The sequence below is a fragment of the Hoplias malabaricus genome, chromosome X2, assembly GCF_029633855.1.
Source record: "Hoplias malabaricus isolate fHopMal1 chromosome X2, fHopMal1.hap1, whole genome shotgun sequence".
NCBI classification, from domain to species: domain Eukaryota; kingdom Metazoa; phylum Chordata; class Actinopteri; order Characiformes; family Erythrinidae; genus Hoplias; species Hoplias malabaricus.
The window spans coordinates 35,074,849-35,101,631 of NC_089819.1; the positions used below are offsets into that span (position 1 = coordinate 35,074,849).

General features: G+C 39.6%; 1 protein-coding gene across 1 annotated transcript in view; it reads right to left on the bottom strand.

Annotated features, from left to right (window-relative positions):
- Positions 1–776: 776 nt before the first annotated feature.
- LOC136676177 (neuronal pentraxin receptor-like) overlaps positions 777–26,783 on the bottom strand; it is a 149,225-nt gene continuing 123,218 nt past the window's right edge. The window contains exons 3-6 of the mRNA XM_066653019.1: positions 25,885–26,126; positions 25,117–25,296; positions 24,691–24,920; positions 777–1,049 (exon numbers count right to left, since the gene is read on the bottom strand). Coding sequence (XP_066509116.1) covers positions 1,001–1,049; positions 24,691–24,920; positions 25,117–25,296; positions 25,885–26,126 — 701 coding nt within the window. The 3' untranslated portion in view covers positions 777–1,000. The remainder of the gene's footprint in view (positions 1,050–24,690; positions 24,921–25,116; positions 25,297–25,884; positions 26,127–26,783) is intronic.

Sequence of the window (26,783 nt, forward strand, 5' to 3'; positions counted from 1 at the left end):
TCTCAGTTTAAACATTTGATCTGTGATTTGTGTTCGATTCTGAATAAAATATTAGACGTTGGCACCTCCACATCATTGCATTCAGTTTTTATTCACAATTAGTTTAGTGTCCCAACTTTTTTGGAATCCGGTTTGTACAGTTTTTTTTCCTACCACATTTTCCTTCCCTTTGCCTCTCTATTATTGTGCTTGGACACAGAGCTCTGTGAACAGCCAGCCTCTTTAGCAATGAACTTTTGTGTCTTGCCCTGCTTATGTACGCTGTCAAAGGTCGTCTTTTGGACAACTGTCAAGTCAGCAGTCTTCCCCATGATTGTGTAGCCTACAGAACTAGACTGAGATACCATTTAAAGGCCTTTGCAGGTGTTTTGAGTTAATTAGTTTCACTTTTTGAATGAAATTACTGAAATAAATTAACTTTTTCATAATATTCTAATTTTATGACCAGCACATGTATGGTTCAGTAGTAACAGTATTTGAGTTAGTTATGTTTAATGGTGATTATCACATTATTATTATTACTGAATTTAGATGACAACAATATTAATAATTTATCAGAGATTGAAATACTGTCAACGCTAGGGGTGAGTTTTCAGGATTTTCAGACTCTTAGGAATAGACTCCACACACCGTATTATTTCAAATAATAGAAATACTTTATTAAGAGGAACAATAATAAGTTGATAAACGTAGCAAAATCATCAAAATCTCACGGAATCAACGCAGGTGAAACCAGTTCAAATTTAATAATTGGCTAGGCTATATGACTTGTGAACAAGAGGTGTTGCTAAATGAGGTTTAATTAATGTATAAATTTATCAAGAGACTTAATTCAGCATCAGCTGAAAATGAGGAATTTACTTGCTTACTCTTGTTGCTATTATAACCAAGCCGATGGGTCCAGCAGATTTTTAATCTCCGTTCTCCGGTTCTTGGCTTCCTGCCCTCACCGCATCAAGGAAGGTGGGCTTGCTTGGGAGAAGATTCCCTCCAGGATGAGTCAGCCACTTTCGGCGTCCTTAGATGGTGTAACGTCAGTAGGGGGATTCCTTTCACAACGAACAACAAATGTATTACAAACAACACTCACCTGGAGGGTGATTATACAAACAACAACGAACACAAAAGTGGAAAGTTACTGGCAGAGCTAATCGACCTATTCAACGTTTTAACTTCTGTATTGCAATGCTAACTGACACAAGGCATCCCCTGTTAGTTCGCATGAAGATCGGTCTTTTAAGAGTCTTTTGGGAGAGTCGGCTCCGTCACCGTAGAAGGAAAATCTGAGTGAAACAAAGAGCAGAGGGAGAGTATCAGAAAAAAAAACCGAGAGAAAGTCCAAAAGCTGAGCGACTCCTTTTTCATTGGTGGCGCGGTCACGCCCACTTGGAAGGTTGCCGTTCTCTGATTGGTTCCTGGGTTTGGGGAGTCCACGTGACCGGTCTCAAGTTCCGGAGAATTAAAAATCACTTATGATTTGGCTAAAATAGAGCATCCTAGAATACTTCGTACATACTTGAATATACCATAATGAGTATACTGGAGTATATTTATCAACTATATATATATATATATATATATATATATATATATATATATATATATATATATATATATATATATATATATATCGAGTATATTACCACCTATTCTAGATGTTAGAGATTAATTAACATTCTTCTAAATTTAGACAGGAATCTTTCTTCGTGATTAAAACATTAATTCACGTCACTCGATTAGTTAGTAGACAGTCACCTGAGAATAACAGAGGACAACATTAATAAAATATTGCATAATACATGCTTAGATTTAGCAGAAACATACGTCCAAACGTCCAAGATAATTCTCTTTTGAGATAGGGAAAAATGATTAGGGTGGCATATGATTTCGCAAACGTCCACTTGGGGGCACTGTTGGTCCATGCTGTTTGTATGGTTTGAACTCGGGTTGAGAGAGGTCACCATTAGGCAGTCCGGGGCCATCTGCCGATCTTGCGATAAGATTGGAGTTCGACAATCCGACGCAGAGGGTGATAAAAATGCTCGGGGGTCCTGGGGTCTTCCCCCTGGGTGAGTTTTATAATCCCGTTCCCAAGGCTCTGGTGAGTGATCTTTTGGTTTATTGGTCATCTGGCCATCATAAAGTTTGAAGAGGACCACTCAGTGTCATCCTGGGGGTCACTGAAAAGTGTTCTGCTTAGCCTTCTGGCTATCAGATATAGGTGTGTGCATGAGTGTGTGTTTGTGTGTGTGTGTGTATGGGTGGGTGGTTGGGGGTGCGTAGTCTTTCAGCACGCACACTCTGTGGAATGCAGCGTTCCGTTTTCTCTTTTTATATAAAAGAAAATGGAGAGTCAGAGTCTTAATTTTTCATTTCTTGATCTGGATCCATCCTCCACTACAAGTCGTAACACAAAGGCCAATATAAGTAACAGTTGAATAATACCAACCAACACACACTGATGTATTTTTGACATCATTTGGTATCTTGAAACTTATTAAAATAGGAAAATTTATTTAGAACTACCAATGCAATGTTACAACAATTATTTAACACACCTGTAAATGCTCTACATGTGGAGGTTTGACGTTGGGTTTTCATAAGCTGCTAATTCTCTCTTGGCAAACACAGCTTATACTGCATTATAAAGATGTCACCTTTCTTGCACTTGAAGCGAAAGTGGTCCCTTAAATATGGCCAGGGGTATTTTCTGTCTAGAGCAACTCAGAATTTGACTGGGTTTGGCACTCATTTGGGTTGCACCAGTACTTCTCCATCTCCGTAATTCTTGTAGATTGCTCTCCAGCCCATCATTCACTCCGGTAGTTTCCTCAAGTGTCTATAATGTCAGCAACTACTTTTTTAGGGTATGTATCATCCGATCCGAATCCGAATATTTTTTGAGTTTGTATGTATGTTTGCATAAACTTCTTTGAGTTTGTATGTATGTTTTTGTGATGGGCTAATTAAAGAAAAAACGTAGATAAAGCTTTGGTTGCAGTTTGTGTACATAGATTGTGTTTATGTTTTCTGACTTTGTTCACAAATTATTCTGTTGAAAGTATTTAAATAATCGAAAGTTATCATGTTTTGATTTCGCTGGTTGAAAATACCCCAATATTTAGTTACATTAAAATTTACTTACAGGAGAGTGCAGGAGGTACAAAGCTACACTTTAATTTACAGCCCGCACTTCCTATATTAAAGGGTACTTAAAAGCAAGTTACAGGAAAGTACTGGGTACTAAACCAGTGATTCCCAAACTTTTTGTGCCGTGCTCCCATTTGTAGATGAGAATACTTTATGCGACCTCCTTCAATAGCGTTCACTTTGGGAACCATTGTATTAAGCTATACACTTTAAATTACAGACCGAACTGCCTGTATTGCAGGGCACTTAAGCGTAAGATACATGAAAGTACCAGGTACTAAGCTGTACTACCATAACACTCAAGGTTAAGTCTGGAGAGTGCACATTTACTTAATTGTCTTGGTTGTTCAAAGAATGTTAAATATATAAAAGGAATGATAAACGCCAAGGACCTCTGTGTGAAGACAATGACTCAAAGGTAAGTCTGCTGAGCTGAGGGAGCAGGAAAGTGTGGAAGACAACACCAGTGCATATTTCCTGCCATTTCCATTCCGTTTTATAATCTATAATTATGCTTAGAAATAGAATGGATTTGGAAAGTAGTTACATGCCTTATTTGTAAAACGTTTGTAAGATACTCAGTAATAACCACATATTTCTAGTGTCATACCCTTTACTTACTCAGTACTTTTTTTTTTATCTTACAGCTTAGTTACCAGGTACTTACCCTTCAGCCTTATTTGTAAAATGTTTGTAAGATACCCAGCAGGCATGTGCCCAGACATTTTTGGGGGGCAGGTGCTCAAGCCAAAAAAAAGGGCAACCATGGTCAAAATTATTAATAAATACAAAAAAAACACAATAGGATATTTTACTTTAAAGGAAACGTTGGGCCAATAGCCACTTAGCGGCACTATAATGTTAAGTGTTGTGGTTAATTTTGGATCAAACAACGTCAGGGATTTCACACTGTCATTACCTGTCGTCTGTCTAATGCTGTGGGTCAGAGGAGAGCGTAGTGTAGCAGCAGTCTGTTTGGCCCATTGCTCAGCACTGCCTTACTACAAACTGGAGGAGGAGGGAGGGTCAAGTCAGGAGCTTGTGTACGCCATGGACAATAAATGCTCATCAGATATCAAAACACTTTTCGAATTAGAATCACTTTATGGGGCACTGTGCTTGCACACAGGAATTTGTTCTTCGCATTTAACCCAATCTGTGCAGTAAAACACACATTTACACTCACTAGTGAACACTAGGGGGCAGTGAGCACACATGCCCGGAGCAGTGGTATGTCTTTTATCTTTCGGCTTACTTAACAGGTACTTACTCTGTACTTAACCAGTAATTAGTGGGCTGTTATTTAAAGTGTTATTTCTTCTTTATTACTAAAATTGTGAACATCGCCTTTAATACAGCAGCAAACCATGTTAGTAAGAAGGTTTTTTCAAAGTTCTTCAGAGCCCTTGTTACTTTATTTCTTCACAGTATAATGACGGTTTCTCTTGCAGCCTCCTCTTTTCCAGTTCTCAAAAGTAATTGGACAAATTAACATTACCATGAATAAAATTTTAATTTCTAACAATTCTTTGCAGGCAATGATTGTCTGAAATCTGGAACCCATGGACATCACCAAATGTTGTTTTCCTCCTTAGTGATGCTTTGCCAGGCCAAACCTAGAAATTCGACATTGAAGAGTCAGGAGACTGGAGTTCAGCGTTGACTGGAGTTTATTTACACATACACAGGACCATGTATGAGTACAGCTGGATGATCTCAGTCTATCTCAGGATGATCTGGAGTTTAGAAACTGGAGGTTCAGAGGTTTCCTTCATGTGCATGCAGAAAAGCACGGGCACAGCTTGTTCATCAGTTTGTCACCAGTTCTCAGTCTGTTCCTGATCCAGTCTGATCCCGATCCAGTCTAACACCAAATATTTTAGGAGGGCCTTATATACATAGGAGTAGTGGGGGAAGGGAATTGGAGGAAGAAGAGGAGGGGTATGTAGAATGAGGGTGATGAAGAACGTGTAAGACAGAGGAAAAGGGGAAAATGTAAGAGAAAATGGAAATCAGGGGAGGGATAGGAGGAAGAATAGGGGTGAGAGGAGGGGGAGGAGGGGTTGCTGTGATAAGGGTGATGGTAAAGGAAATAAGCTAGAACAAGAGGTGTGAGCGGAGGTGTATGATGAAAGATGATGAATAGTTTCTCTCAATCCACCCTTTGATTCTCTCTAATGGATCATCATTACAAGTATGAAATGGTCAAATGCTCCAACACTGTTTTCCTTCAGTCCATTTTTCGTAGCGCATACCTCTACAGCCCCTCAGCTCTGTAAGCATCAAATGGCCAAGATGTGTGCATAATGCCTTAAAGAACATCATTTGATGAGAGATCTTAAAGTCTGGTTGAAGCTGTAGACACTCAGCTCTTCAGCCGTTGTAGTTATGTTCAGAAGTGTGAAGATCATTCAGACCATGCTGGGTAGGCAGGAGCACTGTCTGGCTCTGGTTTATCTGTAACCAACACAAAAGAGATACTTCCACAGTAAACTGTTCACAGGTGAGAAGTTTATCTGCAATTAAGTTATACTCTGCCCCACCATATGTCCCTCAGAGGGGGCTGGTATGGTTCCACACAGTGTGTTGAAATCTTCACCAATAGGGGTAGCCACCATAGCCTAAAAACTATGGATCTTCCCTGAGGCTCTGTGCTTCACCCACCTCCTCTACAGCTTTCCCTAGAAAAAACTTACTAGTTCTGGGGCAAAGTTGATCTATTTACAGTAGGAAATGTTTCCTTACATTCATATGTAATAAACCCAGGAAAACTTTTCATGTTGCTTCACCATGACGCTTTGGCCAGTATTTATTTTATGGCTACCTACAGCCCTGACTTTATTTTAACTATGTTCCCCCTTTGGTCCAGACACCAGGACCAAATGGAAAAATTTGTTGCACTAAAGGAGTAAAATATCATGTCACCCAAGTTAAGCAGATCGTATAGTGGTTTTGGAAATATCAGTGTAAGAATATTTTCAAGACCTAAGAAGGCCTTCCTGTATTCAGGGAACAAGAGTTTATTAATATTAGACCTAAAAGGCTAATTCATTCAAAAAAGCTTTCCTTAATTATCATCTGCCTTAATTATATAAACCCAAAATATCTGAAAGGTGTGCTTGCAAATTAAATCAGTAAGTGCCCTTACATATGTATCAGGATTTCTTATTCTAAGAACACAGATGATCTTAAGCTGTTGTTGGTCAGTCTGATATCCCTGTGACTCCTAGCAGAGTTTTGAATATCAAAAACAACTGCTCAGTGACTCCAAGCATTATCTTAATCATCAGTGACAACTGCTGATGTGAAGTTCCCTCAAAAGGAGCTCCTGCTCTGCTGCCCTGTGAAAAACCCTTAAGATTCATGTTCACCCCCACACCCTTTTTGCAGTTATCTGCCTGCTTTCTACAATAATGGCACTCCTTCTTCTGGCTAGTGAACTTCTTACTGGAACCTGAGTTAGAACTCTTTTCTGAGAGGACATATATGGAAACTGACACATGGCCTGGTTCTAAGTCAAGGTCTAGCCTGTCAAGTTCACTTTTAATTTTACCCCATTTAACATTACGCCAGTTAGGAAGTGATGTCACCAGGGCGTGTCTAAGATCTGGTCTCAAAGATTCTACCAGCTGTGTAAAATGAGGACCTTCAGTTGTATCATCAATGTTATCACTGTTATAGTTCTCAATTCCACATTGGCGCAAAAAAAAACTTTCAAACCGTTCACAGTATTCGGCAGCTGATTCTACTTTCCTTTGTCTGCAACCAGTTATCTGCCCCCAGTCTTTGGTCTTTCGACATTTAAGACTGATCCATTCCCTGAAGACTTTCCATCCTCTATCAATATCTTGTCCACTGTCACCCAAACCATCCAAAACCTTACTAGTAAGCTGTCTACTATCAGTTAGGTTCAGAACTTGGATTGTATCTAAATCTGGATACAGTCCTGCCAACAGTGGAGGTTCTTCATCCTCTGTATAGCATGACTGACCCGGAGGAGGAGCTACAGGTGGAGGTCGACATTGACGTTTTACAGGTTTGCAGTTAGCATGTAGCTGTTCAACCTCAGTCAGTGACTGCTGAAGTTTTTTGGAAGTTCTTTGGGCATTCATAGCAGCTATTTTATGCTTTTTACCTTCATTAGTAAGACCTAAAACTTTCCTCTCAGCTTCTTCTAGTTTACTCCCCATGCATTTTAGCTTTGACTTCCAGTACTGCTGAATTACATAGAGACACTCTTTAAATGAGCCATGTTTAATGCCATAGCCTAAGGCTGATTTACATTCTTCAAAAGCCCATTCAGTATCAGAGGAAAAGCCTTTAGATGAAAAGTACTGAGTTCTCTTATGCTCATTGATGTGTTTTTTACAACGTTGTCAATTACCCTTTCAAAATCTGGCTCTGTCCATTGAGGCATTTCAGTCCCATCCTTGACTAGTGTGCTGTTTTTATAGTTAGTAGGTTTCCAGGTTGTTTTATCACACACTTGAACATTTTGTTAATTTGAAGTCATGGTGAGGCAACACAACAAAACAAGCAAACAAACAAATTAAACAAAACAAGCAAACAAACAAATTAAACAAAACAAAAGTTTCCCTTAATAGCTAACAGTAACTTCAAATACTGTTTTCCTCCAAACAAAGTATATAAGAACAGCCACAAAACTGTAAGTTTTTACCAGTGGCACACTAGTGTTTCAACAAACACAAACAGATCTTTCTTGATCAAAGAATATAAAACAGCCACAAAACTCTAGGTTTTTACCAGTGACACGCCAATGTTTCGACGAAACACAAACAGGCCTCTTTTGATCAGAATATCTAAATACTTATAAAATACCAGTCTTCCCTCATATAGAGGGGATAACAGTAACAACAGTTACAAACTACTGGTCTTCCCTCACCTGAGGGGATAACAGTAACAACACAGTTACAATTTCAGGATAATTTTACTGACTCTTATTCCTTATATCCTAGTCTGCATAGGAGAAGGTTCTGCCAGAATTTGTCTTTAGTTCGTGATGGCATTACTCACCAAGAAGGATTCAGTATGCCATCCGGGTCACGGCACCAACTGTTAGAAATTCGGCATTGAAGAGTCAGGAGTCTGGAGTTCAGCGTTGACTGGAGTTTACAAACCGGATTCCAAAAAAGTTGGGACACTAAACAAATTATGAATAAAAACTGAATGCAATTATGTGGAGATGGCAAATGTCAATATTTTATTCGTAATAGAACATAGATGACAGTTCAAAAGTTTAATCTGAGTAAATGTAACATTTTAAAGGAAAAATATGTTGATTTAAAATTTCAGTGTCAACAAATCCCAAAAAAGTTGGAACAAGTAGCAATAAGTGGCTGTAAAAAGGAAATTGAGCATATAACGAACAGCTGGAAGACCAATTAACACTGATTAGGTCAATTGACAACATGGTGTATAAAAAGAGCTTCTCAGAGTGTCAGTGTCTCTCTGAAGCCAAGATGGTAAGAGGATTACCAATTCCACCATTGTTGCGCAGAAAGATAGTGCAGCAATAGAATGGTGTTACCCAGCGTAAAATAGCAAAGACTTTTAAGTTATCATCATCAACCGTGCATAACATCATCAAAAGATTCAGAGAATCTGGAACAATTGCTATGCGTAAGGGCCGTAAAACTCTACTGGATGCTTGTGATCTCCGGGCCCTTAAACGTCACTGCACCTCAAACAGGAATGCCACTGTCAAGGAAAAAACAGAATGGGCTCAGGAATACTTCCAGAAAGCATTGTCAGTGAACACAATCCACCGTGCCATCCGCCGTTGCCAGCTGAAACTCTAAAAAGAGGAAGCCATTTCTAAGCAAGCTCCACAAGCTCAGACGTTTGCACTGGGCCAGGGGTCTTTTAAAATGGAGTGTGGCAAAATAGAAGACTGTTCTGTGGTCAGATGAGTCACGATTTGAAGTTCTTTATGGAACACTGGGATGCCATGTCATCCGGACCAGAGAGGACAAGGATAACCCAAGTTGTTATCAATGCTCCGTTCAGAAGTCTGCATCACTGATGGTATGGGGTTGCATGAGTGCTTGTGGCATGGGCAGCTTGCATGTCTGGAAAGGCACCATTAATGCAGAGAACTATGTTCAGAAGATAATGCCAGACCACATTCTGCAGCAATCACAACATCATGGCTACGTAGGAGAAGGATCCGGGTACTGAAATGGCCAGCCTGCAGTCCATATCTTTCACCTATAGAGAACATTTGGCGCATCATAAAGAGGAAGGTGCGACAAAGAAGGCCCAAGACGATTGAACAGTTAAAGGCCTGTATTAGACATGAATGGGAGAGCATTCCTATTTCTAAACTTGAGATACTGGTCTCCTCTGTCCCCAGACATCTGTCGAGTGTTGTAAGAAGAAGTGGGGATGCCACACAGTGGTAAAAAATGGCCTTGTCCCAACTTTTTTGGGATTTGTTGACGCCATGAAATTTTGAAACAACATATTTTTCCCTTAAAATGATACATTCTCTCAGTTTAAACTTTTGATCTGTGATTTGTGTTCTATTCTGAATATAATATTAGATGTTGACACCTCCACATCATTGCATTCAGTTTTTATTCACAATTAGTTTAGTGTCCCAACTTTTTTGGAATCCGGTTTGTATTTACACATACACAGGACCATGTATGAGTACTGGCGGTTCAGAGGTTTCCTTCACGTGCATGCAAAAAAGCACGGGCACAGCTTGGTCATCAGTTTGTCACCAGTTCTGAGTCTGTTCCTGATCCAGTCTGATCCCAATCCAGTCTAACACCAAATATTTTAGGAGGGCCTTATATACATAGGAGTAGTGGGGGAAGGGAATTGGAGGAAGAAGAGGAGTGAGAGGAGGGGTATATAGAATGAGGGTGATGAAGAACGTATAAGACAGAGGAAGGGGGGAAGAGGTAAGAGAAAATGGAAATCAGGGGAGGGATAGGAGGAAGAATAGGGATGAGAGGACCTACCCCAGGGATGAGAGGGATGGTCAAGGAAATAAGCTAGAACAAGAGGTGTGAGGGGTGGTGTATGATGAAAATGATGAATAGTTTCTCTCAGTAGCTTGGTTGTTGCTTGTTTGTGGGGATTTCTGGCTTCATAAGCAAGTGAAATGCATGCTCAATATGGTTGCTCCTGGGCTTCTGGGTTGGTTTTGCAGCATGTTTTGGGTTATTGTCTATCTGTACTGGGAAGCGCCATCCAATTAACCTTGCTGAATTTGATTGAATCTGAGAAGAAAGTATATACCTGTATGCTTGAGAATTCATTCGGCTGCTTCTGTCTTCTGTCACATCATCAATAAACACTTGTGACTCAGTGCTATTGGAAGCCATGCATGTCAATGCCATCACATGGCTTGCACCATGTTTTACAGAGAATGTGGTGTGTTTTGGATCATGAGCTGTTCCAAGCCTTCTCCATACTTTCTTCTTCCCATCATAGTAGTACAGGTTGTTTTTAGTTTCATATGTCCAAAGAATGCTGTTAACACCTTGTGATGAACTCTCTGTATTTGCTCTCACAAAGTCTTATGGTAGATATAGATACTGATACACACTGATACACAAGTGTTCTTCACTTAGGTGGATGTTGTGAAGGGGGTTTTCTTCACAATGGAAAGGATTGTGCAACCATCCACCACTGTTGTCTTCTGTGGATGTCCAGGCTTTACTGAATTCCTGAGCTCACCAGTGTTCTCTTTTTCCCCCAGAATGTACCTGTTACTAATAACTGTTCAACCCCAGACCTCCAGACCTTAACGAGGCCACAGCTGTTCACTGAAAACCATTCCAGGTGATGACCTCATGAAGCTGACTGAGAGAACACCAAGAGTGTGCAAATTTGTCATCAAAGTAAAAGAATCTTACTTTGAAGAATCTAAAGTATAAAATATATACTTTAGCAAAGCCATCATTAGCATTAGCAAAACCCCCCTTATAGCCTCATTAGCTGAGCATAGGTCTGCGCTAATCTCCGAGCTGAAAACATTGTCTAAAGAGGTTAACGACAAACTGGATGTTATCCAAGAGACTGTTGTCAACCGATCTGCGTTTGACTTCACTTCTCTTCATCAGCATTTGGCGAAGGTGGAGAGCAGCCATGTGAGTTTACAAGCTGACAACAAGAAGCTTAAGGCTAGGCTAACTGAGCTGGAGGGGAGAGGCAGAAGGAGCAACGTCCGGCTGGTAGGAATACCTGAAGGTATGGAAGGCCCACAATCCAGTCTTTTTCTTGCAAAGCTACTATGGGATGTGTTTGGTCATGACACTTTCCCCACGGCACCGGAGCTGGATCATGCACATCGCAGCCTGGCGCCCAAGCCGGGGCCTGGATCTAGGCCGCGGCTTGTCATACTCAGTTTTCAGCGTTTTCAATATAAGGAGCTCGTAGTTCGGAAGGCCAGGAAGAGGGGGGACCTGAAATACCAAAACATCTCGTACAGGATTTATGAAGACTACCCCCCTGAAGTGGTGAGCAAACGGAAGGAATATAGGTCTGTAATGTCATCTTTATACAAGATGGGACTGAAACCCTCCCGCCTGTACCCAGCAAGACTCATCACACAGACTGACGGGACCCAAACTGCATTCAGCTCTGTGGCTGAAGCTGAGAAGTTTATTAAAATATTTGTTTTGGGTTCCTGCTGTCAGTAATAGCAACTCTTTTAGTTCCTTGTTCCAGATCGAGTAAACTATTTGGTAATTTGTTTTATGTCTATAACCGACTGTATTGTTCCCTAACTTTGCTTATGTCCTAAATATGACAAGTAAAAATTTCAAACAAGGGTTTGTTACTTGGAATGTTAAAGGTTTGAACCACCCTGTGAAAAGAAAGAAAGTTCTCACACATCTTAAAATCTTGCAAATAGGAATCACATTTCTCTAGGAAACCCATCTTAAAAATTCAGAATATTTGCATCTGAAATGCGGGTGGGTGGGGCAGCGCTTCCATTTAACCTTTCAGAGCAAAGCCAGGGGGTTGCTATACTGATTAACAAAAATGTACCCTTCACACCAGCCTCTTCGATATTAGACCCCAGTGGTCGTTATGTTATAGTTACCGGTAAACTTTATAACAAAGATGTCATAGTAGTTAATGTGTATGCTCCAAATGTTGACGACCTCCAATTATTTTCCTGTTTTCTTAAGTTAAGGGATTTTAATCTGTGTCTGGACCCTGGGTTGGATCGATCATCAGTGAGACCAGGTAATACCACATCCAAATCAGCTTCCTGTCTACAAGCTTTTCTTGATGAATATGGCATTTCAGATATTTGGCGTTTCTTACACCCACTTGATAGACAATATTCTTTTTTTTCTTATGCCCATCACAGTTACAGTAGGATTGATTATTTTTTTATTGATGATGAACTAATTGTGGACGCTCAATCATGTGAATATCAAGCCATAGTAATATCCTATATATATCTATATCTAGTAATATATCTGAAGTGACGACACCTAGGAGACACTGGAGGTTTAACTCTCTTTTATTATATGATGAAAACTTAAAAAAAAATTGTCAGGTCAAATTTCCCTGTTCCTGGATATCAATGTGACTCCTGAAGTTTCTATTTCAACTGTTCGAGGGGCGCTCAAGGCATATCTAAGAGGCCAGACAATATCTTTTGTGGCCAAAAAGAAAAAGAATAGCTTAGCCAAACAAGGGTCAGATTGTGGCCATAGATGTTAAGAACGCACAGGCTCCATCCCGAGAATTGTATAAGGAATGCTTGAATCTCAAGGCAGAATATGATTTACTTACCTCACAATCTATAGAATACCTGTTATTGAAAAATAGGACTAACTTGTATGAACACGGCCATAAGGCTGGAGAGATATTGTCAAAACAATTAAAAGGCAATAGAGCTAAACAAATTATTAAAGGTATCAAATCTCACAATGGCAGGCTCATCACTGATCAGCAGGGGATAAATGATGCTTTTCAACAGTATTATAAAGAATTGTATAGTTCTGATAAGCTCAACAACTCCGATCTCTTACAGAATTTTTTTAGGGATCTACCTATGCCAACATTGTCTCATGACCGTGTCTCTGCCTTGGATTCACCAGTAACGCAGCATAGGTTGAGATGGCAGTCAAAATGTTGCAATCTCGGAAATCTCCTGGGCCAGATGGGTTACCAAATGAGTTCTAACAACTTACTCGCTAGTGTACTCCGTGTACTCTGACTCTCTAGCGAAAGGGTCTCTTCCTGCCACTATGAACAAGGCTTGTATAACATTGTTACCAAAAAAAGATAAGGACCCCATGGACTGCGCATCCTATCGACCAATATCCCTGTTAGACTGTGACTACAAAATATTAGCTAAGGTACTAGCCAGACGATTAGAGAATGCCTTGCCAGACATTGTTTCTCCAGACCAAACAGGTTTCATTAAAGATAGCGCTCCTTTTTTAAGGGGACTCAGAATGCATTCTCTCCATGGATGCAGAGAAGGCATTCGATAGAGTAGAATGGAATTACCTTTTCGAGACACTGGCAAGATTTGGATTCGGTGCAACATATATTTCATGGATTAGGTTAATATATACCAACACTTCAGCCATGGTCCTAACAAATCACTTTTATTCTAAATCTTTCAAATTAAATCGTGGGACTCACCAGGGATGTTCTTTGAGTCACTTCATTTTCTATTAGCGATTGAGCCCTTGGCTATAGCTATAAGATCTAGTAGTTCTATCCATGGTATTAACAGAGGCTGTACAGAACACAAATTATCTCTCTATGCTGATGAACTCCTGTTGTATGTATCCAGGGCAGAGATAACAATCCCTTTTATTTTAGACCTTCTCACAAAATTTGGGAAAATTTCAGGATATAAATTAAACTTACATAAGAGTGAGCTCTTGCCAATAAACTTAGATAACACTGTTCTCGCAAATATTAGGGTGCCTTTTAAGATTGCTGAGCATAGCTTTGTTTACCTAGGTGTTTCTGTAACTAAGGATTTTGCAGATCTTAAAAGAAATAACTTTGACAAACTACTACTTAGAATCGAACAAGATTTGATTAAATGGTCTCCCCTCCCACTTTCTATGCTTGGGAGAGTGAATGTGATTAAAATGTCTGTGCTTGCTAGGTATCTATACTTGTTCCAGTGCCTTCCTGTGTTTCTTCCCAATGCCTATTTTAAAAAGCTTGACTCTATTATATTAACATATATTTGGAATGGGAAAAGGCCACGCCTGCGAAAAGATCATCTACAGAAATCCAAACTAGTTGGTGGATTGGTTCTTCCAAAACATAGATATTATTATTGGGCAATGAATCTTTGGTGTCTGTTATTTTGGGCATATTACTGCTTTGATAAACGAGGCCCCATATGAGTTGAAATGGAGAAACAGTCCTGTGACCCTCAATTTTTATCTTCAGTAATAGGAGCATCTCTACCTTTTTCCATAAATCGGATAATCATTAACCCAATAGTTAACAACTCTATTAGATTCTATTCACAATTTAGGAAATATTTTGGCCTTTGAAATATGAACCTTTCTAATTCAATAGCATCCAATGTTTTTTTCCCCCGTCGATGCAAGGTGCCACTTTTAACATCCGGTTCAAAAAATGCCTGAAATACTGAAATAAAGATCTTTTTGTTGAAGATAAGTTTGCCTCTTTCGCACAGTTGTCTTCTAAATTTGACCTCCCACTTCACATTTTTTAGGTACCTACAAGTTAGGCATTATGTCTCACGTTCCATTCCAGGGTTCCCAGATAAACCAGACAATAATATAATTGATGAACTGATATCATTTAACCCAACTAAGAAAAGAGCGATTTCTGCAATTTTGAGACTGATTTTCCATTTGCATCTTCCTCCCACCCCCGCAGTAAAATTTGCTTGGGAACAAAACTTGCAAACCACAATTAGTGAGACAGTTTGGGCTAAAATATTAAAGAGAATCCACTCCTCTTCCATGTGTGCAAGACACTCCCTTATTCAATTTAACGTCGTTCACTGGATGCATCTTCATAAATCTAAACGGGCTAAGATGTATCCAGAAGTAGACCCAACCTGTGATAGATGTAAATCTGAGGAAACCACTCTGATTCACATGTTCTGGGTCTGTCCTAAAATACAAGAATTTTGGGGAGGTGTTTGTGAAGCCCTTTCTGCTGTTCTTGCCATTAAATTGAACCTAAATCCAATTATGCTCCTTTTTGTGGTTGTTCCTGGGGGTTTGACCTGTTGGGGGACACAAGGTGATCACCTTTTCAACTTTGCTGGCACGCCGTCTGATCCTTCTGGGGTGGAAGGACACTGCCCCACCCACAGTAACACACTGGATTAGGGATGTGTTAGCTACTTTAAAACTGGAGAAAATCAGATGTGTAATGAGAGGCTCAGAAAGGAGATTTTATCAGACTTGGAATAACTTCCTTCTTTTATTTAATCAACCCTCAACACAGGTTCCGTAATAGGGTTTTTTTTTTTTTTTCTAGCTATACTGATCGATCTGGTTTTATCCATCAGTATATACTGTTCTACACCCTTTGAATAGTATTTCATGACAGCGCGAACTGTGTTTGTTCATTATTAGGGGGTAGGGCTTTTTTGTTTGTTTTTGTTTTGTTTTTTTTTTTATTGTATTTTTACAATGTATTATTTTATATATATATATGAGAAGATGTCCAAACTTTTGACTAGTATTGTATGTTCACAATATGCGGGAAATTTCCAAAACAAAGGAAATCCTCCCTGAGTGGGTGTGTCCAAATATTTGACTGGTACTGTACATATATTTATATATACATACATACATTCATACAGCATATTTTGCTGAAGTTCCTGAAGAACATTTGCAATGTTTTATGTTTTTATTTCTCTGTTTCTATGCTTTTACTTGCTTTTCTGTTCCAGAGCATTATTTCCTAATATAAAGCTGAAATGAATATTATGATATGACCATGTGTGTGTTTGTGTTGTATGAATGCCAGCTGCTTTCAGTGGTTTTATTTGCTAAGAATAGCAAAAATGGAAACGGAAAAAAAAACGAAGAGAAAACGTGCGATAGAGGAATGAGGCAGATTGGAGTGTCAGGAGGTGTGTGTGTGGCTGAGAGATGCTGGAAGAGACTTCAGCCTTGGTAAATAATTCATGATATGATTTTCATTCCGAAAAGTAATTATGAGGGAATGTCATCAGAGTGAGAAAGTGAGAGTGATAGAGAGGGTAAGGCATAAAAACAGAGACTGGGGTTGGGGGGAAGGGGACATAAAACAAGAAAAATTGAACTGGGGGCAGGGAGTGACTATGTCAAGCAAAAGAAAGAGAATAAAGAAATAAAAAAGACTAAAATAGAATATGGGAGCATACGAGGATAACACAGAGAGAGAGAGAGAGAGAGAGAGAGAGAGAGAGAGAGAGAGAGAGAGAGAAAGAACAAAAGAGCTAGGAACGATAAAGTGAGGCATAGAAAGGGAATCAAAATAGATTATTAATGCAAGAGGGACAGAAAATAGAGCACTAGGGAGGAAAAAAGAAAGAGAGAACAACAAAGAATGAGGAAGAGTGACAGAGGGAGAGAAACTAATTAGAGAAAAATGAGGGAGAGCATTAAATTTAAAAAAGACAGCATGAGGAAGAGAGAGGGAACAGTGGTGGTCTGCATGGGGGTCCTGAATGAGGTGATTAACACACATCTATAATTCAGCAGCTGAAGGGAGTAAAGGTGAGGAAGTGAAGGTGTAGGAATACTGGAAATTGGTTGTGGCAACCACTTTGTTAGAGCTGGATTTTAATGGAGAGCTTTGCTGTGTATGAATGAATAAGTGAATGGATGCCTTTAATCTTAATTATATATAATCTTAATCTTAAGTATAATTCGTTACTATATAATGGTTCTATGGGGCTTGTAGTGTAGGTTGTATATACACTGTGATATAAATATATTTTATATATATTTATATATTGTGTTTGTAGCATTGACTTTATTCAAACTCTTATGATTACTGATATTTGACTAATGATAGTAATTAAAATTTTATAATTGGCTTAAGTGATTAAAACGTTAATAATTAATTTGAGAAATGAATAATGGCCAAGCTAAGTGAGTTCTTCAGGATCTTCAGACTTTTAATGAACAGACTCCACACACTGTGATTTCATCCATCCATCCATCCATTATCTGTAACCGCTTATCCAATTTAGGGTCGCGGGGGGTCCAGAGCCTACCTGGAATCATCGGGCGCAAGGCGGGAATACACCCTGGAGGGGACGCCAGTCCTTCACAGGGCAAAACAGACACACACACATTCACTCACACCTACGAGTCGCCAATCCACCTGCAACGTGTGTTTTTGGACTGTGGGAGGAAACCAGAGCACCCAGAGGAAACCCACGCGGACACGGGGAGAACACACCAACTCCTCACAGACAGTCACCCGGAGCGGGAATCGAACCCACAACCTCCAGGTCCCTGGAGCTGTGTGACTGCGACACTACCTGCTGCGCCACCGTGCCACCCACTGTGATTTCAAATAATGGAAATCTTGAAACCTCACGGCATCAACGCAGGTGAAGCCGATTCAAATTGGAAGATAAGCTAGGCTATATGGCTTGTGACTAATGTGTTGCTAACTGAGGTTTAATTAACGTATAAATTTATCAAGAGACTTAATTCAATTTTCAGCTCTGGAAGTGCGTAGGTTTAGCTTACTTTTTCGTCGATTCTCAACTACTCGTCGGGTACAGAGGCTCTTTGAGGTCCTGGGAGTGATGGCGTCTCGCTTGGTTCCGCAGTTCTCCCGCGGACGTTTCCAGGCTGGGTCAGCGTGGAGTTATTTCATCTTCGGTCGAGTTGCCTCGGGCGTACTCGGAGCGTAATGACGCAGGCGGCAGGATCCTCTGGCTCAATGTCCTGAGTAGGAGGGTCCACTATGTGGACATAGAGACGAAAGCTTCGCTGGTTCCTGCAGATCCAGAACTGAAAATCGATTCAATAGGCTTACTTATTCTACGACTTTCTTCTATCTCGGCGGTGTTTCTTTCTCTGGCCACGAATAAGTTCACCTGCTTTGATCAGTCATGAGATTAAACTTAGATTGGGCGATAAAACATAAACACAATAAAAAGAAAAGAAGGTATTCAAATCACCCGACGTTGTTCGTAAATTCTTTCACACTAGCTAACTCAAGACGTCTCCTAGGGGCTTAGTGAGGTCCTTTTAAAGTCTTTGTTCGTTGGCGTGGAGAAGAGAAAAACGTCTCACTTGGAGAGGTTGGAACTTAGAGCGCGTGGGAGCGCGTGAAGTAAGAGCAGAAGTAAGAGCGTGATTCAAAGAAGAAAGCTCAGAAGTCGGAGCGGAAGTCAAGAAGGAAGTTCAGAGAGAGTTGAGTTAAGAGAGAGCCAAGTTAAGAGAGTTTCAGCAGTAAGAGAGTGAGAAACTGAAAAGAGAGTCTGCACCCTCTTTTCAAAGGTAGCACGGTCACGCCCTATTGGGAGGTGTCCTTCCTTTGTTTGGATCCGGGGTCCGAGGCTCACGTGACTTGTTTCACGAGAGAGAGCTACACACCATTGAATATCATAGAATTTTAGTTATACATACTCGTGGTATAGCATGTGTCCTAGATTATCAATATCAAACATCTACATATAATTTTATTTTGGGTACGTCATGATTACGTCCCACTACAATATCATGTTAGAAGATATTAATTTGTTTTCTTAGTTAGAGACAGAACTTTCTTTCATGATTGAAAACAGTAATACACATCACTTCATTGGTTGATAGATGTTCCTCTGAAGACACAAAAAGTGACATTCATACATATCGCGTACACATATTTATCAGAATTTGATTAATCTTTTCCTTATGTATCTAGGCGACCTCGGTCGAGACGTAGTTTCGCCAATGTCCACTTGGGGTCGCTGTTGGTCCATGCTGTTTGTCCTGTGCGGATGGTTCCCGGGAGGTCAACCCGAGTTCAGTCAGTTTTACCATCTGGGGCAGTCTGTTTAGTAGGCCTGAGATAACGTTTCCGTCGTTTAGGCGCCACGGACATAAAGGGTCCTTTGAACTCTGGTTTTCACCACTTTGTTTGTTCTTCTTTTCCTTAAGAGCATCATAAACTGGGTTTGTTATCTGGAGGCGTTAGACAGGCGCTTTTGATGTAGACTTTAAGTGAATTTTTGTGTGTGGGGGAAGAGTGCAGCGTTTTCACACACACGCAGTTCTGTGGAATGTGGGATTCTGTTGCAAACAAAAATCCTTATTAGGGTGGAGAGTTTTTATTAAGAACTCTCATTTCTTTATTCGTTCCATACTCCACTACAGGCTCCTAAGATGGAGAGAGGCTGATAAAAATTGCACCAAAATATAGTACAAATGCAGCCATGTTCAAAATGTAAATATTTGGGCACACCTGGTGCACTCTCTAAGGTGATCACATTTCAGCTAACAGTTGCATTATATAGCCAATGTAAGGTGCTCAAATTTTGGACATCAACAAAAGCTTTTTCAGTATTTTGTAAAAGTCTCTTAAAGACATTTGAGCTACATAGAAAAGCACAGCATCTTATTTTTGGAGCTGAGTAATGTGTGTATCAGGGATGATGTCATCATTTTGCTGAGGGAGAATAGTAGTGTATTTGTGTGTGTTTGTGTGCTGCTGGTTCCTCACTGAGCTGAGGTGCCAATCTGCTCCAGTTTAATCCACAAAAATCCAGCAGCGAGCCTCTCAATCCTCCATGAAACGGCAGATTATAAGAGTCTTATGCATTTGCTTTATGCTTTCCGATATCACTCAAAGAGGAGACAGTGGTTTTTAGTGTCATTTGCTAATTTATTTGTGTGTGTCACGCCCTTGTCCTGTAGTGTCTGTTGTCCTTGCCATATGCTCACTTGGCACACGGCTCTGTTTACTATTGTCCATGTCTCCGCCCATGTCCCGCATTTTTCCCCCTTCTTGTCAGTGTCATTTGTAATCCTGCCCCCTCGTTATCAGTCCAGGTGTCCCTTGTCTGTGGTGTTCATTTAAGTTCCCTTGTCTCTGTGCTTCTTTGTTGGACATTCCACCTTTAATTTGCTTTCTACCATAGGTTTTTTTTTGAGTCAGTCAGTCAGTCTTGTCTGTCTTGTCTGTTACTCATTCCTTTTAAGTCAGTCTTTGTATCTCTCTTGTCTCAGGTCTGTTTGTGTCTTTAGTCTGTTTAGCTTTCTGGGTTCAGGTTAGTCTGTTTAGCTTTCTCTGTCTGTTTAGTTCCCTCTGTTTGTTTGTCTGTTTAGCTTTCTGTGTTCAAGTTTATTCTGTTTAGCGTCTTTGTCTAGGCCCCTGTTAAGCTCTCCATGTATTGTCCTACTGTTGAAGTCTCTCTGTCCAGGTCATTCTGTTCAAGTCTCTCTGTCCAGGTCATTCTGTTCAAGTCTCTCTGTCTTGGTCTTTCTTTGTTTCAGTATCCTGTCTCATTATCCTAGTCTGTCTGTTTTGTTATCTTTTGTAGAAATAAAAGAATTCTGTGTCTGCCTCCGTCAGTCTGCCCTGCGTTCCTGACTGACTGTGTGTGTGTGTTTGTTTTTTTTTCTAGATATTGATGATGTTTTGGAGCTCAAAATCTGTTTACACATTTAAACAGAGGGGAGTTTTTATGGGAACAAAAATTATGTATTTTAAGGTGAAGGAGGGTTAGGGTTAGTGTAATACTATTTATGGTTAAGAACAGGGTAATTCTCCACAAAATTAATGGAAGTCTATGTAGGCCCCTGTCAGTGTCTTTCTCTCTCACGTTACTGTACAGCTCAGCATGCTTGGAGAACACATCAGCTAACTGGTGGTTGCACTGACAATGAACAGCATTTTTAGCAATATTTTAGGTGATCTTAATGCCTGTGGTCAGTGATTATACATAAAATCAAAAATAGGTCAAACTGTGTTTTCATCACCATTTTTATGTTTTCATCCACATATGTCACAATATCATCATAAATCCATTGCGGTGCAAACAATACATGAACAAGCACTACACTGACATCACGACTCATTGCCATTGACCAATAGCAAAGGAGGAAAAAGAAAAGTGGGTGTGTCCACCCAGAGAGGCACTTCCTCATGCTCTTTCTCTCTGATACATGAGAACAACAGATGACACACTGACAAAAGAAAAAGTCCCCTTCCTCTATCAAACAAGCATCTAATACTGCTACGTACTGTATGTATACATTTCGTATTAATCTGTGAATTTTTATTTGCTAATATTCTGCCTTGATTTTTATAATACAAAATAAAAGCTAAGATAAATTAATTTAAAAAAAGGTTGATATCTTTTGTCATGTTTACTTGCACTAGGGATGCACCGAAAATATAAATGTAAGATTTATCAAAACAACCCTACAAACTGATGAAAAAAAGAACAAAAATGTAAGATTTAAACAAAAATATAAAAATCACATAGCACACGTAGAGTTTTACATAGAGTAAAGGCAGTTACTATGGTGACACTCAAACCAGTGGTTTACAATCCCAGTTGCAACGATAAAACACACAGCCAACAAAAAGAAGAAAAAAATAACAGTGTCAGGAAGCAGAGCATTGAAGCAACACTGAGAAAAGTGTGAGAGTGGAACAGTTCATGTATACAGTAGACCTGACAGTGTACGGGGAGCAGGCCGACGTGAAGAACAATAAAATACAGCCACAGGACACTGAACAGAGCTGAGTATTGGCAACGTATGGGTTTCCAGATCCAAATATGCGTGCAAAATCATTACTCAAAATGGTTCTGGGCAGCTCTGCTTTGAGGCAGAAATGTTGTTGTTACCAGCCCACAGACAGGGATGAATATGATTGGTTAGCACTGATTGGAGATTTTCAAATACGATGCCATAAACCTGTAAAGCTCCACCTAGACTCTTGGTTTGACTGCTCTGATAGCCAGAAATGAGTTTGGAAAAGATAAATGTGCAATACACTTAATTCTGTTTCAAAATGTGTTAGTCTTGGAAAAAATCTCAGTATTTTGTTTTACTTGAATGAAGAATAAAGTTACTCTGTTCCTCTGAGCAAGCTGCAGAATGCTCTGCTACCTCTGAGGCAGATTCTAAAGAAGTATTTCCCTGCACATCTGTATTTAATTGCTGCCTCTGAGGAAACCACAGAGTATTATTTTATAGCATTCTGTAGCTCCTTTAGAGGCAGCAATCATAATGCAGAAATGTACTACTTCAGAATCTGCCTCAGAGGCAGCAGAGCATTCTGTAATTCCTCAGAGGTGGCACGTTATACATTATCCTCCATTCAAGTAAAACAATACTGAGAGTTTTGCAGCACTTCTAACACATTATGAAACAGAACCACATGTACAGTAACAAAAAAAAGAAAGCAAGCAAGAAAGAAAGATATATTGCAGATTTTTTTCTTCCAGAGCCATTCCTGACTGTTAGAGCAGGCAAACAAAATGGTCTAAGTGTAGATTTAAAGGTTTATGGTGAAGCATTTGAAAATCTCTGCCCAGTGAATCTCTGCCCATTTTAACTAATCATATTCATACCCATCTGTTAGCTGGTAAACATTTAGGTTCCTCCTGCCTCAAAGGGCGATTTGCCTCCATAACAATTTTGAGTAGTGATTTTGTAAACGTGCTCCAAATACACACATGTAGGAAACCGTTCAAAAGTTTAGAATCACTTTTTAAAAATATCCTTTAATCAGCCAAAACGTTAAAAAGACACTCTTGTTTCTACACTCATTGTGCATTTTATCAGACCTGCTTACTGTATAGGTTAATTTGGAACTACAATCTCTTACACTTACCCTCATTTAAAGTGTCCTCCCACACAGGACCCCCAAAAAGCAAATATTAGCTCTACAGTGACACTGATGTGGTGGTGGCAAGTTGGTGTATATTGTGCTGATATGAGTGGATCAGACATATCAGTGATGCTGTAGTTATTAAACATTCAGTGTCACAGTGCTGGAATGAGAGTAGTCCACAACCTAAAATTTCCAGGCAGCACTTCCTGGGCTTCTATGTAGCAATAGATGAGCTACTGTGTCTAATATAGTGGACAGTAAGGGGTAAATGTGTTGAAAACTTTCAACGATGCACTCACTAACCCGCAACAACCCCGTCAGTGTCACTGTGATGCTTAGAATGAACCACAAAGTGCCATTAAATGGAAAGTAGAGTTGATATAATGGACAGGAAATGTAGAAAGTGCAAGGTTTTTTACAGCTGATCAGTGCCTAACTGGCTTTGTTTTCAGTACACATATAAAATGATTCTCTGTGCCAAGATTCTTTAACGAAGGGGTCACTATAAAGTTTATGCTAATATATTTAGTGGAACTGCCTCAAACCTCATTTACACACATTTAATCTAGAAATATTCTTCATTTATATCCCTTTTAGCTTACTGCTAACACAGTATATTAATCACACAGATGTGTTAGCAGAAGCATTATCATAATGTGTTTATTAATTTTTTTGTGGTCAAAATTGGAGGAGGAGTCATCACAGGTGTTACAGCACAGCAATATGAAGTTTAGCTGATTTCTAGGTCAATGCAGATTTCTAGACTAGCTTATATTAGATGCACAAATAATATAAAGCAATTGTGTGTGTGTGTGTGTGCGTAACCTTTAATTCATTTGACATGTTATAGTAACAGTTTAGTAGTACAGAGTAAGTACAAAATAACAAAAAAATAACCTAACAATTAAGTAGATAGTAAATGGCAAGCCTGAAGAATGTATTCGTCATAGCATTCATTATGAGTTCCATCAGCAAAAAGTTGCTGCAAAAACATCAATTTGTTCTGTTTTTGGAGATAATATTGTATCCAAATGTATATGTGAGTTTCCTGTATTATACTACTGAATGTACTGTATTGATATTTTAATACAATATATTTATTTAAAATAATATGATTTTTAGATTTTTATTTACCATTTAATTCTGCACAACAGTTACAATAAAATGACAAAATTCAAAATTTTGCATTTTGAATAACAATTATAACTTACAAAAATGCTTCAAACCATATATATAGAACACCTAATAGATTAGGACACTATTATCTATGACATGGCAAATAGAATGGCTACGGTGTGTGGTGTAAAATGGGCTTAAGATTCTGGACCTCAAGTTTCATGTCATAATGTGACCTGACTTGTGAGTAAATATATTTGGCCTGCTGTCACCACATTGTAGAGTAGTTTGTCTATACTATCTGGTTTTTATATGGGTACCCATTAAAAATTACAAAGTCATATACCTATCAATTCCAAACTTTTGAACTGTTACTCCCACAGTTATATTAATGGATCACCAGCCAACTCCCCTCCCTCTAGAAACACACACAAACACACAGACCCCTGCCCTGCACAAACGCACACATGCACAGAGGTGTATGAATCTGAATAAAGTTCCACAGTGGACATTCTTTCTGAAAACATTCAGCCACAATAAAGTTGCCCTCCAGCAGCTGAATATCACCTTTTAAATCCCTATACCAACCCCTAAACCTCTTCCCCTGACCCTTGTACAGCGACGACTCACTTCTGAGCCCCTGTCCCACCAGAGCAGGGGTCCATAGGCTCTTTGACAGCCCCACCAAACACATCCACGTCCCGCTGTGTCCACGGCATCACATTTCCCTGCTGTGGGGGCTCACCACAGGACGCTAGAGTAGCCACGTCCATTGGTGGTAGCACCCTGTCCCACAGGTTAAAAAGAGACAGCTCACCCACCAAAGCTTGAGAGGCATCAAAACGACCCCCAAGTGTGTCCTGCAGTACATGAGAAAAAAATAGGGGTTACTTAATTACTTTTAAAGTGTACAGCTAAAGTGTATAGCTCTATGGGGAAATCAATGAGCAGCAAACTAACAAAAACAACATCAAAAAACTGTAATGCTTCAGTAAGCTTTTATGTATAAGGGAGGCCTGATTTTCCAAAGGTCCTCCTACCACCTTCCCTACTTACCTGTTCTTGGCCCAGCACTAGCACGCCTCCTGCTCTGATTGGGTGCCACGCTGATAGCCCCTCCCCTCGCCCCTTCAGTTTACCCCCTTGATAGGCCTTCCACACACCATCCCGCAGAGTCCAGCTTACACAGATGTGCTGCCAGGTGTTCTGAGGGAAGGACAGAGGCAACTGTGCCACCTACATGCAGAGGACATCACAAACAAAAAATTTATTTTAAATGGTATGATTCTATAGGTTACTGTCTATAGAATATAATGTTTTGAAACTTTAAAGAGGACATATTATGAAAGAAAATGCATTTGAACATTAATTAGGGGATCTGGGGTACCTACTGAATCACTCACTGTAAAATAGAACAAAAATTTTTCAGATTTGCCTAAATTTGAAAATATGGGTTAAAACTGTCATTCTCATTTACATGAACAGTGATTCATCATGACTATTTGCAGACAACATGAATCAAAACTCATAACACACTACCCTTTATGACTGTCATGTATTTCTGAGTGAACAGTGCATTAGGAAGGTGGAAGGTGAAATATGACATTATTGATTTATATGATTTTCCCTGCCTGCTGGCGCACAGTAATATTATCCCGGTTCCAAAGTCATTTTAGAGGCAGGAAAAAGTCATTATCTGACATGATATGACATGATTGATTAGCCACATTAGGGACAAGGGAAGAATGACTATCAATTTAAATGGTTAACAATTGTCCTGCATTTTATATTGTTCTGAAAGTGAAACAGGTGTGTGTGTCTGACCTTGTCATTAAGCAGCAGCTCAGCAGGATTGTGGACCCCTTGTAGGAGGACCAGCTCATTGGGCTGCTCAGCTACGGCATATGAGAATGGTGTTCCAATCCCACCTTCTGTCGCCTTCAGCCACATACAGGCTGTGAAGGCATACATCTCTTGAATATTCCGCCTTACTAAACCATACATATGACTGGTGCGCACCGGAAAAGACAGCTTAAAACCATGAGGATAAGAGGGGGTGGAGATACCTGCAAAGAGAGAGAGAGAGAGAGAGGAGGGGGTTGAATTTTAGGCCCATATATATAAAAAACACAATATTTTAGAAAAGACAGCTCAGCAAAAACTTTATTTTGAATACAGCTGACAATGTTTACTTTAATGTTTCCCCTCAGTGTAAAGGTAAAGCCCTGTTCATGAGTGAGGGGTGAATCCCATTTATTTATTTTACCTCTGGAAGTCTGCTGTGATGGCTTTAGTTAAATTTAGGGCATAACACTTTGAGAATTCTGGAGTGGCTGGAGACGAGGGAAGACATTTGTAGCAACTGTTTTTCCCGCGTTTATTTTTTTCTGTTTTGTATTTTCATTTGAGTCAATATTATTTTGCTTTGTATTATTAAACCTTGTGTGGGACCTATTTAGGGAAATTTCTTCCTAAAATTCTCTAATATTTTTAGTGGTTCGTAAGCAATATTTCTTATTAAAATATTTTAGTCAGTTGTTGCTGATTGGAACTGTAGTAGTGGTGGAGGGTCAGCTAGGTACACATTAGCCCTGCCCAGTGCTTGTTGTAATTGTGTGATTGGGAAAATCATATGTATTTTTTTTTTTATTTTGTAGTTTGAAGTGGACGTTCACATTTGGTCGTGTCCACAAGTACATATCTCTGCAGGCCGGAGGCCCGCA